This window comes from Heterodontus francisci, chromosome 2 (assembly GCF_036365525.1).
Source record: "Heterodontus francisci isolate sHetFra1 chromosome 2, sHetFra1.hap1, whole genome shotgun sequence".
NCBI classification, from domain to species: domain Eukaryota; kingdom Metazoa; phylum Chordata; class Chondrichthyes; order Heterodontiformes; family Heterodontidae; genus Heterodontus; species Heterodontus francisci.
Window position 1 is genome coordinate 39,667,099 of NC_090372.1, and position 15,026 is coordinate 39,682,124.

Below are 15,026 nucleotides of genomic sequence, written 5' to 3' on the forward strand. Positions count from 1 at the left end.
CTACAGGCCTCTCAGTTTAACCTTGCTGATGGGAAAGCTTTTAGAAACCAAAGTTTGGGACAAAATTCACAGTCACTTGGACAAATGTGGATTAATTGTGGAAAGCCAGCATGTATTTGTTAAGGTCAAATCATGTTGAAGTAACTTGATTGAGTTTTTTGATGAGGTAACGGAGAGTAGGTAATGCGATTGATGTGGTGTACATGGACTTCCAAAAGACATTTGATAAAGTGCCACAGAGCAGTCCTGTCAGCAAAGTTAATGCCCAACGAATAAAAGGGACAGTAGCAGCATGGATATGAAATTGGCGAAATGACAGGCCACTGGGAGTAGTGATGAACAGTTGTTTTTCAGACTGGAGGAAGGGATATAGTGGTGTTCCCTCGGACTTAGTGTTGGAACCCTGCTTTTCTTGATCTGTATTAGAGACTTGGGTATAGAGGGCACAATTTAAAAATTTGCAGATGACACAACACTTGGAAATGTTGTGAACTGCAAGGAGGATTGTGATAAACTTCAAAAGGACATAGACAGGCTGATGGAAGGGGTGGACAAGTGACATGAAATTTAATGCAGAGACGTGTGAAGTGATAATTTTAGTATGAAGAATGAGGAGAGGCAGTGCAAAACAAAGGATACAATTCGAAAGAGGGTGCAGGAGCAGAGGGACCTGGAGGTGTATGTGCACAAATCATTGAAGGTGACAGGGCTGGTTGAGAAAGCGGTTAATAAAGTATCTGGGATCTTGTGCTTTATAAGTAGGGGCATAGAGTACAACAACAAGGAAATTATGGTAAACCTGTATAAAACAATGGTTTAGCCTCAACTAGAGTATTGTGTCCAGTTCTGAGCACCACACTTTCAGAAGGATGTGAAATTTTTAGAGAGGGTGCAGAAAAAATTCACAAGAATAGGATAAGGAACTTATTTTACTTGGATAGGTTAGAGAAGCTGGGGCTGTTGTGAAGATTAAGAGGAGATTTGATAGAGGGGTTCAAAATGTGTGGGGTATGAACAGGGTAGATGGGGAGAAACTGTCCACATTGGCGAAGGATCGAGAATCAGAGGATACTAATTCAAGGTGATTGGCAAAAGAAACAAGTGTGACACGAGGAAAAGTTTTTTTACACAACAAGTGGTTAGGATCTGGAATGTCGTGCCTGAGGGTGTGGTGGAGGCAGATACAATCGAGGCTTTCAAAAGGAAATTGGATAATTATCTCAAAAAAATTTGTAGGGCGATGGGGAAAATGTGGGGGAGTGCAACTAGGTGTGTTGTTGTTGCAGAGAGCCAGCACAGACACAACTGGCCGAATGGCTGCCTCTTGTACTGTCACCATTCTATGATAGCCATTATCCCTTCCCTCTTTACCAGGTCAGTAATTTGCTTTCAATTCCATGAGCTGATCAACCTTATCAAATGCCTTCTAGAAGTCCATATAAACTACGTCCAGAGATATTCCTCTGTCTAATAGTTTAGTTTTTCCTTCAAAAAAAATTAATTTGGTTCGTTAGTCATAAAAGAAAAAAAGACTTGTATTTATACAGCACTTTTCATGTTCTCAGAGTATCCCAAAGCACTGTACAGCCACTGGAGTAATTTTGAAGTCTCTTCTTCTTTGGCCTCCTTGTCTCAAAAGACAATGGTTAAGTGCCTGGAGGTGGTCAGTGATTTGTGAAGCAGCTGGAGTGGCTATAAAGGCCAATTCTGGCTGTATCTCTCTGCTCAAAAGTGACACTGTGCCTCAGGGTAGACACGCTCAGCCAGCTTCTGGAGCCTGTTTAAAATGACTCGAGTGAAGACTTTCCCCAGTATGCTGAGCAGGGAGATTCCACGGTCGTTGTTGCAGTCACCGCGGTCACCCTTGTTCTTATAGAGGGTGATGATATTGGCATCGCTCATGTCCTGTGGTACTGCTACTTCATCCCAGCACAGGCAAAGCAGTTCAGAGAATGCTGAAAGTATAGCAGGCTTGGCACTCTTGATTATTTCAGGGGTAATGCCGTCCTTTCCAGGGGCTTTTCCGCTGGCTAGTGAATCAATGGCATCACTGAGTTCTGATTTTGTTGGCTGTTTGTTCAGCTCATCTATGACTGGCAGAGACTGGGCTGCATTGAGGGCGGTCTCAGTGACAACATTTTCCCTGGAGAACAGTTCTAGGTAGTGCTCCACCCAGCAGACCATTTGCTTGTGTTGGTCAGTGATTGTGTCCCCTGATTTAGACGTAAGGGTGGCGATCTTCTTGATGGTTGGTCTAAAAGCTCTCTTAATGCCATCATACATTCCTCTGATGTTTCCGGTGTTGGAGGCCAGCTGAATATGACTGCATAGGTATTGCCAGTAGTCATTTGCACAGCGCCTGGCTGTTCTTTGTGCAGCGCTTCTGGCTGCTTTAAGTGCTACAGATGCTAACTCGCTGGGGGCTTTCTTGTAGTTCAACAGTGCAATGCACTTAGCGGCTATGACAGGTTCCAGCTCTTCAAAGTGAGATTGAAACCAGTCTGCATTCTGCTTCACACGTTTGCCACAGGTGGTAATTGCTGAGTCTTAGGTGGCACCTCGGATATGGGCTCGCTTGGTCTCTGCATCCCCTGTAGGAGTGTTTTGAAGGGCTTTTTCAAGTGAATTTAGAAACTTATGTAACAGCTGTGGATAAGAAATTCTGTTAGTGTTGAAATGCAGGCAGCCCTTCTGCTTGGAGTGATGCAGCTTCTTTGGTTTGAGTCGAACCTTGCTGCACACCAGGGAGTGGTCGGTGTCGCAGTCTGCACTGTGGAAGCTGCGTGTGATTTGAATGCTGTTTAAAGAAGCTCGCCTTGTAACAATGAGGTCCAGCTGGTGCCAACAATGTGATCTTGGGTGTCTCCGAGAAACCTGGTGACAGGGTTTAGTATGAAAGAACGAGTCGGTGATGCAGAGGTTGTGATAGGTACACAAGTTAAGCAGTCTCTGTCCATTCTCATTCATCCTTCCAATGCCATAGTGCCCAAGGCAGGAGGGCCATGAGTCATGGTCGGCCCCAACCCTGGCATTAAAGTCCCCCAGCAGGAACAGCTGTTCGATATTGGGGATGCTACTAATGATATTATGGAGTTCCTCGTAGAACTGGTCTTTAACTTCAGGTGGGGAGCAGTGTGTTGGAGCTGAGTAGGTGTACTGGACCAGAGGCGGTGAGCGGTCGGATGGACAGTATGCGTTCCGAGCCATTTGAAGGTCGCTCTATCATGCTGAGCAAGGAGTTTCTGATGGCAAAGCCCACTCCATGCTGTCTTGGTTCTTCAGGATCCCAACCCTGCCAGAAGAAGGTGTAGTCTTGCTCTCTTAGAGATCCACTCACAGGGAGGCATGTCTCCTGAAGTGCTGCAATGTCCACATTGAGTCTACTGAGCTCGTTGTTAATGATGGCGGTCTTCCGAGAATCGTTGATTTGTGTAAGGTCTTCCGACAGGCCAAGACACACAGTTCTGACGTTCCAGCTTGCAAAATGAAGGGCCGGTACCTTCTTTACTTTTTTTGTCTGTTTGGTGCGGTGTTACATTCCACTTGTCAGGCAATGACCCTGAGCTGCAATCACCCATTGAAGCAGGTGGACTGTGGCGGGACTGAACCTTATTGACCGGGGGCTGCCCGGTTTGAAGCAGGCAGTAGCTGTCCAATGAGATGCGATGACCTCTCCCACCGACAAAGGCAACCCGTGGTGCCCAATCTCTACGCCAATTGAGCTGGACTTATAACCCGTAACTGCTGCCTTCCGTGTTGTTTTGGTCACTGTGAGGCGACTATGGAGTGACCTCTCCATGGTGCATGCCTGGGCGGATGTATGGAGATTGTGAGTTGCCCAAGCGTCAAAAACCCCCTCTTGGCCTTCCTGGTGGGGTCCAAAGGAGTGCAGAGCACGACATTTGGCACCGGTATGGCTGCAGGAACTGCCGGAAACATTCCAAAGGTGACACATGACCGCCTTTGGGGTTCTGCTGCGGATTTTCTGTTAGGGTTTACTCCCTTAGCCTTGGTCTCTCCCGAGACGCCCACAAGGCAGTGGGGTTATTAAGGCCCCTGCTCAGGGATAGGTGGGGGGAAGGGGGTGCGGGAAGAGGGGATGGAGGGAAGGGGGTGCGAGGGAGAGCTGGGGAAGTAGGTGCAAGGGGAAGATGGTGCGAGGGGTGGGGGGGAGGGGGTGCGGGGAGAGGAGATGGAGGGAAGGGGGTGCGAGGGAGAGCTGGGGAAGTAGGTGCAAGGGGAAAATGGTGCGAGGGGTGGGGGGGAGGGGGTGCGGGCAGAGGAGATGGAGGGAAGGGGGTGCGAGGGAGAGCTGGAGAAGTAGGTGCAAGGGGAAGATGGTGCGAGGGGAGGGGGGAAGGGGGTGCAGGTAATAAAACATTTCATCAGCTCCCACACAATGCGATCCCCATGTAAAGTTGGGGTTGCCTTGTGTAGTTTCAACCTCGACCCAAAATTTTGCCGGTCTAATTTTAAAAAAAAATTTAAACTGCTGTGATTTATTCGCGATATTTTCTTCTAGGATTCTTGGGATGAAATCAATCCTGCCAGGTCTATCCCTCACTCACTGCACCAAGAGTTTTGAGGAGAAGGGGCTTTTACTGCCTTTTACTCTCCATGCAGGGGGTGCGTGGTGTGAGCTGGGAAGGGGGTGCTAGGGGAGAAGGGGGGAGGCGTCCGGCAGGGATCGCAACCTGGCGAGCGGGCCCGCCCACAGCCTGCACGGCCTCCTCAAATCTGCGTCCTCCAGGCTGACGCTGCGCTCGTGGTCGCCATCCACTGACGGTAGAACTTCTTTCCCAGCTCCCAACAGTGACGCCAGAAGGACGACCAAGGCCGTGTGAAGTGTAATTAATGTTGTAATGTAAGGAATGTGGTGGCCAATTTTCACACTGCATGGTCCCATAAAAAGCAATGTGATAACCGGATAATCCATTTCTTTAAAATTGTGCCTTAGGATATCTTGAGTCTACTTGACAGGGAAGACAGGTGCCTGGCCTGAAAGATGGCACCTTCAACAGTGCAGCATTCTCTTTGTACTGCAGTGAAGTATCAAACTAGATTATGTGTTCAAGTGTCTGGCTGAACCCACAACCTTCTGACTCAGAGGCACGAGTGCTACCAACTAAGCCATGGCTGACACTACACTCTCATCAGCTCAAATTTCTTCAAGTGCTCAGTCATGTGGTTCCTAATTATAACATGCAATATATCCTGGTTTCTCTCGCACCTTCCTTAAATAATGGAGTTAGATTTGTAATTTTCTAATCTAAAGGAACAATTCCTGAATCGACAGAGCTTTGGAAGATTATGGTTAAATCATCTGCAATTTCCTTACTTCCTTTAAAACTCTGGGGTGGAAACCATCAGGTCCTTGGATTTGTCAGTCTTTAGTGCCATCACTTTTCCCAATACTGTTTACTTACTTTTGTTAACTTGAGTGAGTTCCAGTCCTTGATTGATCATTGGTTTCCCTGGCATATCAGATATATTATCCTCTTCCTCGACAGTGAAGACACAAAGTAATTATTCAACAAGTCTGCCATAACTTTATTTTCATTTGCGATATTACCCACGTTTGTTTTTAAAGGGTCCACATTACCCTTGACTATACTTTTTCTTCTCATGTCACAAGCTTTTTGTGTGAATGTTGCTATCCGTCTCATGTTCCATTTCATAGTCCCTTACTGCAGCTCTTACTATCTCTTTTCTATTCCCTTTGGTGTTCTTCATATCTTTCTCAGTTCTCTGGATCTAAACTATTTGCACTTTTCTATGTTTTTTTCTTTAGTTTTATGTCATCTCTCATCTTTTGTTGACCATGGTTGTTTTATTGGTAAGTAGAGCTCTTGCCCCTTAGAGGTATATACTAATCCTGTGTTAAACTATTTTTTAAAAACACTTCGCACTGTCCATCACTAATTTTGCCCACTAACAGTGTTGGCCAGTTTGCAGTCATCAGTCTCTGTCCCATCCTGTTAAGATTCTAGATTTTAGGAAGGTTAATGTTGAAGAAAATCCAGATTGTGCCCAATTGTTGGACAAATTCTCCGGACTCAGACGTTGAGAACAAACTTTTTATTGCATGATATCATGGGGGAGCACACCTTACCTAAATGCAGTCCAGTGCTGCTCCCGCCAACTACAAATCGCCGTGGACTTATATAGTATAAAAGAAGCAGAGCTAGCAGTTTCACAATTAAGCATAAACTACAGGACAACCACAAGACCACCTGCAGCTCTGTGCCCTTTGCAATGTCCGAGGTCAGTGGAGCGTTAGTTCGAGCATAACAAGCTATTGTTCCCTATTTAACGTACACACTCCAGGTACTATATTTGGCCGTTACTTCTGGCTAGGTTGCACAAACATGATAAGAGCGGAAGAGTCAGTAACGAATACTCTGCTTTCACTTCCCCAAAATCCATCATGAGCTCTGTCCTTTCCTAAGCCAGATGACTGTGGTCAGTTGCTCTGTCTACATTTCCTGATCATTGGTTAGGTTAGCTACAAGCTGCGTCCTGTTTCTCTATTTTTACAAAGTTAAGAAATAATTAGCAAAGCTCAGAAAATTCTCCAACAATCCCTCCTTTTATCATACCATGATAACACAATATCATCGTATGTGGAGGGGAGAGGTATTTAAGGTAGTCATTGAAGCATAATTTATTTCCTGCCATCGCGCTGTACCAGCCGCAAGGCCAAGCTAGCAATACATGATTGATTAATCTCAGCTTAAATGTCCCCATAAAATTCTGTTCTTAAAATTCTAAAATTCTGTTCTCACAGTCCCCTCTTGACTGTTCAACAACCCTTTTAAGAATCCTTCCCTTGATCCCACCTAGGTGCCTTTAATGGTCTCTATTTGTCTAGAAACAGCCTTCAACACCCGGAGGGGTCGCACTCAATACGTCGCCTGCTTATATCACAAGGGGGCAGCGGGAATTTTGTAAAGGCATAAGTTTTGCAGGGGCTTCAAATACTTGCTTACAACATAAAAGGTGGTACACTTGTACAATTAAAAATTCATTTAAACATCACTGTTACATAATCGATTGTATAAACATAATACAATTTCATAAAGTACATTGATCATTCATTTGCTCACTTTAAGTACATCTGAGAAGGTTATCCAATTACCCTTTTTATGGCATAACTAATTGTCCCTCCTTTTACAGAGCAAGTTCAAACACTAATTGCTTTTCGGGTAGCTGTCCAACCTGTATTCATACATCCTCTTACATTGCCTAATTAATTTCTTAAGTTGCCAAATTAAGTACGTCACATCTAACACCATGATACCCAAAACCACTATCAGGACATGGGAGATAATTCTAAACCAGGGGTGTATCTGCACCTCTGACCCCCAGTTCCATAAGTCCTCCTTCCAGGTAGAATCATTTATCTTGTCAATCTCATCTTGTCGCATCTTCGACTGTTGTTCCAGCTTGCAATGGCTTCCAGCTGCTGTCTCTCTTTACCCAAGCGTGTGAGCAATGGCTGGATAGTATATTCATATTCTCGGTGGTAATTTGTCAAATCCTCCTTAATACATTCTGTCACAGTTATCGTTTCTGTCTTTTGCTCATGTATCTGTACCAACTCCATCTTCCCTACTCGGGTTGGTAATTGTGGGTTGAACCAAAACATACTGTTGTTCACCGGACAAGTCCGTTTATGTCCATACTGGTACTCCTTCGCTGTGGTGGTTAAGCAATATCTCCCCTTTCCCATATAGGCCACATGGGTTAGTCCTGACAATGCTTTCCTAGTCTTCATGGTGCAATTTACAGTGGTATTAAATCCACATTTTGATTCTGCCGTTTTATATATAGGACGAGGACATATGATCACCTCGTTTTCCAGATTACACTCAGACAATGGACAATGTTGTTCCAATTACCTCTTTTCCAATTTCCACAACATATTGTAAAATATTATTGTATTTTATGTAATCTTTTCCCCTTATCACTCCTATATTTTCTACTTCATGTAATTGTATCCCTAATTTATCTCTCAGAATTACAGGTATTCCCAACACTACTCCAATACTCATAGATCCTGTATTTAAACATTCCTGACCTTTCCAATCTTAGGTTTTCTGAGTTGGCACCTGATAATTTTATCATTTGTGTGACTAGCAAAGTCCTCCAACTGGGTGTAATTGATCCAAACTGGTACCTGTCCTGCATCAATTTGCCTCCAATTTTCCTTCGTTTGTTCTAACATCCACGGACCATATGTACTACAAACACTTTCATTATTTGAAATGTCGTGGACCTCGTTACCTTTTCTATGATATCATTAATAGTATGAGCATGACCTTCCCGTACTCTCACCAGTCCTGTCACCGTTTTTGACAGATCCTGTCCTACTTTAGCTACACCACTTCTGTGCCTTTTGTTCCTTTTTTTAAAAATATCCTTTACTAGCTGACTGAGAGTTCTAACCTTCTGGTCCACATTTTCCAAATCTATAGTATTGACAATTGAAGTTCCTGTATTAAGGACTGTGGCTGCGTCATTCACTAAACTACGTTTATGACTCTTTCCCTTTATTATTTTCTCATTACCAAATTCCTGTCTCAACAATTGTTACAGTAATACCTTGTACAACTCTCGGGTCTTCTCAGGGCACCAGTCAGGTAGCTGGATATCTGAGAAAATCAATATTACCGGTACCAACTCAAGCTTTACATTATCATATACAATTTTATTAGGTTTTATTATCACAAGTCTATTTTCTAGTCCTGTAGTCAAGACCGGGCAAGGGAGACCAGTCACTTTTGGCTGTTGGGTCGTAACCTTACTCGTCGGTAATTCGGATGTGGGGTTAACCGTGGGGGTTGTTGCTTCTTGTCTGTTTAATCTCATAACCAGAAATAGGAACAGTCCTTTTTTTTTAGAGCTTTAATATCTTGCGCTAGGGGAGTTCGAGGATTGTCTGCACTCACTTTTGCTCTGTCTCATGCTTTCCCTATGTTATTATTATTCCCAAGTAAGAAACCTTTTCCTTCATTATCGGTGCCATTTTCAGCCTAACTTTCACTCTAACCTTCTTGAAGGAAGGTGGAATATCGATGGATTATTATAAAATCCCTGGGAGAGACATGTCCAGATGTACTGTTGTCCCTTGAACGTAAATGCAAATTTATTTTGACACTCTTGTGCCAACTGTATGGACCGGAACCCATTGCTCATGTCCAACACAGTAAACCACTGATTTGTTATTTTCTAAAACTTTGATTGTCCTCTTAAATATCAGATAAATTTCCCTTTTAGTGCTTTAAATAACCACTCATATCAATTAAATTTTGTTTATTGATTCCAATTTCTTATGCCCAGACTTCGTTGTACTTTTTGTACGTTAAGGACAGAAGTGTTTGCAACTATCTTTCCTTCTCAAGCATTTTGTCTCATTGATAAAGATGCTATGATATTTGATGTCTGCAATTCAGTTTTAAATTCTCTAAGCTGCTGGATCTCTTGTTGTGGCATCAGTTCTCATGTGGCCTTGGAACCTGCCGTCACCTGCTTAAAAAGAATCCCTTGTGGCACTGCCCCTGAGCCCAATGGTTTAATTTGTCCAATTCTATCTGTCAACTTGGAAATGTAAAATTTGGCAATGTCCAATATGTATAAATTTGACTCTCAGCTATGCAAAAAGCTGCAGCGGGTTAAGTTCTTTGTTTGTCTCCAAGGGGGCGGAGCAAAACATTCTCAGCTACGTCACTTTACGAAACCTTTCTTTTCTGATCGAAAAGAACTATCTATTTTAAACCTTTTCAATCCTTTTGGTATCCTTAGGGTTTAAAAACAACACAATCATGTGTAACATTTTTCAACTTCAAAGGAAAGCATCTCCATCAGGAAAGACAGCATTTTAGATTAAACTCCAATTGTTTCCAAACTTTTTGTATCTCTTGTCAGAGGTTCCTAATCCAAGGAATTTTACGACAAAGATGATTCCAATTCCAATTCATTGCAATAATATTTAAAAATCAAAACTGCCGATGTTATATGAGTGAGTCCCCTGTTTGGAACTTAAGACTCCTCCAAAACTCGACATGCTAAACTTGAAAGTTCATTGTGGTTGCAAATGACATTTCCAGTTCTTCAACTTAAACAGGTCAATTAACCTTAACAGTATTAATTCAATTCAGACTTATTAACTTATAATACTTATTAACTACACACAGAACAGAATAGCACGTGCATATTTTAAAAGATAGGTAAATTACATCATTTTCTTGCTCTTTCTTCAGGCGCCTTTTCAAATGACTGTAATAAAACCAAAAATTAAAGAAAAAGTTATTTAACATTCTTACAACAAAAGACTTAACACTAGGTCCTTACACAAACTTTAATCTTTTTAAACAGACAGAATCTTTCCTATACCTCCTTTTCTATCCTTTCTTTCCCTTAAAACAAGATAACAGTCAGTAAAACATGTCTTCAAATTTAGACTGTAAAATAAAACAATAGCAGAGTTTCCAATTAAAACAATGTTCCAAACCCCAAATTAGATTTCTGCCAGACATCTTCAGACCTTCAAGGCTGAAGCTTATCCCTCAGAAAATTGTTCATTGCCTTTTCACAGTTGCAAAACCAACTAAAAATAAAACTTTAACTTAAAATATAATTCAATTTTATATCCCATTCCTGGGTGCACAATCTTAAATCGAGATGAACACACTCAACAATCACTTTTCACACTCATTCAATTCCAAACAACTTAATAGACTCATGCTTTTAACATTAAAGCCAGTCAACAAAGAGTTAACGACAGTCAGTTCTACAGAATACAAGCTGTTCTTCCCAGATATTCAATTCATTCGCGGAAGCTTCCGACATTCTCACAGTCGAATCAAAGACACAGTTACTTGTTTGACTCTAAAACATACCTATCTTTAAAACACATATTTACCGTGGCGCTTCTGCATCTCCTTCGAGGGGGCAAACGGACGTGGGTTGCCTTTCTCCAGAGGACATGGTTTACTTGTCCCCGGGGGCAACCCTTCCTTCTTGGAAGCCGTTGAGTCCACTCTTACTTCTACTTTCTCAAAACCTTCTAAATTTACGAGTTCTTTTCTATGAATCAAGTAGCATTAAAACACAGGAAAACAAACAAGACACAACAAAACGAATAGACACAAGGATACGAACAGGCGCAGTTAATGTTAAATTCTCAAGGTCAGCTAACCGGCACACCCCTGTCTCTCAGGCCAACGCTCTTTCGTTCTCCCTCCGTCCCACAGCCTCTCTCTCTAGGGCCAGATTCCGGCTCGTGTACTCAGGAGCAACGATCACGTGCCTGTCAGGTCAATTTGGTAGTTTAGTTACAGCCCCAGTCGTTCACCGTCCCAGACGGTTGACCTAACTCCTTTTGTCCCACAGCCTCTTTACTCCACCCGGTGGAGGAACAGCTCGTGCAAACTCAAATTAGGATCACCAAATTCCCAGAATTTAGTACTACTACTACACCGAATTCGCCACATTTTACTGGATTTTCTACTTATCTCCTTTTCAAGTTCCCTTCGCGGAATTTTAGATCTTTTCTGATCAGGTTTCAGCCAATTCTTCCTTGACCCCTTTAGTCCCCCTCTCCCAGTTATCTGGCCTTCACGTGGGGCCCAGTCGCCCTCTTAATTCCGGCTCAGGCTGGGTGATTGAGACACTAGGGTCGCAGAAAAGTTGACTTACCCCTGATCCTGTCGATTTGTTTTTTTACTAGGTTCTTTTGGATCCCGTGAACTCAGGGATCCTGCCGACTACGCCAAACTGTTGAAGAAAATCCAGATTGTGCCCAATTGTTGAACAAATTCTCCGGACTCAGACGTTGAGAACAAACTTTTTATTGCATGATATCATGGGGGAGCAGCACTGGGAGCAGCACTGGACTGCATTTAGGTAAGGTGTGCTCCCCCATGATATCATGCAATAAAAAGTTTGTTCTCAACGTCTGAGTCCGGAGAATTTGTTCAACAATTGGGCACAATCTGGATTTTCTTCAACAGTTAACATTTACTGTGTTAAGCATCTCCTTTTCAAACCTAACATGGAATTCAATTGTATAATGATGACTTGGATTAATGCTCCCTTTCTGTTAAATTATTAACTAAGTCTGGCTCATTCCTCATTACTAAATCTGGTATTGCCTGCCCTCTTGTTGGTTCTGGAACATATTGCTCCTGAAAACTATCTTGAATGCAATCAAGAAATTGAATGTTTTTCTAACTGGAGCTAATTTGCTGCTCCTAATCTATAGGAAAATTTAAGTCTCCATTAAAATAACTCAGCTTTGCTACAAGCCTCTCTTTAGTTATGAGGAAAGGTGAGAAAAACTGCCATTGTTTTCCGTAGAGCAGAGAAGATGGTGATTTAATGGAGGTTGTCAGGAAAAAAAAACTATATGCTTATTGAGACTCATTAATTTCATTGGTTGGAAACTTACCTTAGATTTTTAATGGAGAAAAAATCCTATAAGTTAAATTTTAAAAATCTAACAGCCAAGATGGCCACTGCAATTTACATTTGAAACACCAGGAGATTGACCTGGAGACAAAAATCTAACAAAAAGCCCAGCCAGGACAATGGCTTGCTCTCAGTGATTGAATTACCTAGAAATAAAGCTAGAATAGCTTTATTAGCTTGGCCATCAAGGCCATTCCCACCCATTGACTTTGAAGGAGCCAACCCCTCCAAGTATGAATGGACCTCCTGGAACATGTAGAACCTTGAATTTCATTAGAAGATTCCAGAACCACCTCATTAGAAACAAAGGGGGATTGATAGAACCATGTGACTAATGTAGGGAAACCAGTTGTAAAGATCTGGAATGCACTGCTTGATAGGGTAGTCAAAGTAAATTCAATAGTAACTTTCAAAATATATATCCACAAAAAAGAAAATTTCACAGGGATATAGGGAAAGAGCAGAAGAGTAAGACTGATTAGATAGCTTTTCAAAGAGCCAGCACAGGCATAATGGGTCGAATTGCCTTATTCTGTGCTGTGTGATTCTATGAAATTCTGGAGGAGGCCTGTCTCCATGGTCTCCTTTCTCAGAGGTGATAATGCTATGGCAGAATTCAATGCTAATGCACATTAAGTGCTTGTACTCGTACTGATCACAAGTGGAATTTGTCACCTTACACAGAAATTAAAATTTGGAAACTGGTCATTCAGCCCAACAAGTGCATATTGATGTTTATCCTCCACACAAGTTGCAGTCCTAAATTGTGAGAACACGATATAAAAACAAGAAATGCTGGAACCACTCAGCAGGTCTGGCAGCATCTGTGGAAAGAGAAGCAGAGTTAACGTTTCGGGTCAGTGACCCTTCATCGGAATCTCAGATCTCTTTATTCCCCTTTCTGTCGACCAATATCTAATCTATTCTGATATGTTATAGTCTGCGTTTCATTAATTATGTCCAGTAGTGCATTCCACATCCTCACACCCTTCTATGTTAAAACAAACATCTCATGCCATCTGAGCTAAATCTCCTTTTTCCTGTGATAGTTGGGTGCAGACCTCCTCATTTTATTTGTTACATGTTACTTTCCTTTTAGTTTGTTTCTTTGTTTCCTTACTTTTTTTCATCCCTGTTGTGCACAGTATCACTATTTGTTCAGACTGATCTTCGGGATATCTTGATATCTAAATATTCATATGTTGACTGCTTATTGCTTTTTTATTTCGTCTTTAACTGCTTTCCTCTTTGGATTTCTAAATTGTTTATTTGTCCTCATCGGCTTAGAATCATCTGTATTTGTTACTGTTTTATAAATAAGTCTTTTTTTATATAAAAAATAGACTGATCACAAAGATATTTTTCACAAGATTTGGGTGCATACATTCCAAATGCTGGACTGTATAGTCCAGTAGAATTTTGAAAGGAGTTGATAGGGTAGATACAGAAAAGGTTTTTCCACTGGTGGAGGAATCTGGGATAAGGAACATAACCTTAAAATCAGAGGCCAGACAATTCAGGAAAGAAATTGGGAAAGACTGCTTCACGCAAATGGTGATAAAAGTGTGAAACTCCCTCAAAAAGCAGCAAATACTAGCTCAATTAATCATTTTCAATCTGAAATCGAGATTATTGCTGGACAAGGGTATAAAAGGATGTAGATCTAGGCAGGCGGATGGAGTTCAGATATAGATCAGCCATGATCTCGTTGAATGGCAGAACAGGCTCGAAGAGCTGAATGGTCTACTCTTCTTAATATGTACAATTAAGATTAAGATGTATTTATTATCTTGAAACAGGTCCTCAAGTGTTTTCAAACTCATAGCATTACATGATCGGTATGACAGCATTATAATATTGCATGTTTTTTTTTTGTTGTGCACTCAGTTTTTAATCTAGTGTGTGTATTAAATCAACACGTTTTCCAGGTAGGCGATCCTGCATTAAAATTACAATCTCCTATTTTAAAATGTATTCCTTTTTTGTCAACAACTGCCATACCTGAAATTCTAAACCAATCTCCAGAGAAAAATTTGTATATTGAGAGTTACAGTTGGCTTGAAGCATTCAAGGCTGTGATTTGATTTGTTGGGTTTTCTTGTTGCATTGTACACGCAAATGGTAATAGTATCCAATTTTACAGGCTAGCTATGTCTACGGAAGCAGATGCAGTTGGGAAGACGTCAAACAGGTTTGAAGGAAAGAAGCATGCTGACCTGACTCTGGAATACTGGATCACAAGTTGGGAAAAGCAACAAATTAGATTTCATCTCGATGAAGTACATGAGTGAGTGGTACATTCCCATTTTGTTCCAAGCCTGAGGAAGTCTAGTGGATGCAATCACCTCCTGGTACTAAGCTGTCTCCAATAAATCTTCTAAGCAAAGGAAGACCATTGGGGCCTTCCCTTCCCCGTCGTATTAATCAAATAAAGCCTCTGGGTGATCAGACCATTCATCACCAACCACACCCAAATGCAGAGTGAATCAACAATGTTATGGCACAAATCCTTTTCAATACAAATCCCGCTCAAAGGTTTCAGAACAGTGCTATCC

At 41.9% G+C, this 15,026-nt stretch overlaps 1 protein-coding gene and 1 long non-coding RNA gene across 2 annotated transcripts in view; one reads left to right on the forward strand and one right to left on the reverse strand.

The window, feature by feature from the left end:
* LOC137383843 (probable thiopurine S-methyltransferase) overlaps window positions 1-15,026 on the forward strand; it is a 96,668-nt gene that overhangs the window by 9,981 nt on the left and 71,661 nt on the right. The window contains exon 2 of the mRNA XM_068057143.1: window positions 14,615-14,758. Within this exon, the coding sequence (XP_067913244.1) occupies window positions 14,622-14,758 (137 nt within the window). The 5' untranslated portion in view covers window positions 14,615-14,621. The remainder of the gene's footprint in view (window positions 1-14,614; window positions 14,759-15,026) is intronic.
* Window positions 6,064-11,460, reverse strand: LOC137383821 (uncharacterized). Its single transcript, XR_010977469.1, has 2 exons — window positions 10,925-11,460; window positions 6,064-10,278 (listed from the first exon to the last, which is right to left on the reverse strand). It is a non-coding gene; the product is annotated as an uncharacterized lncRNA (long non-coding RNA).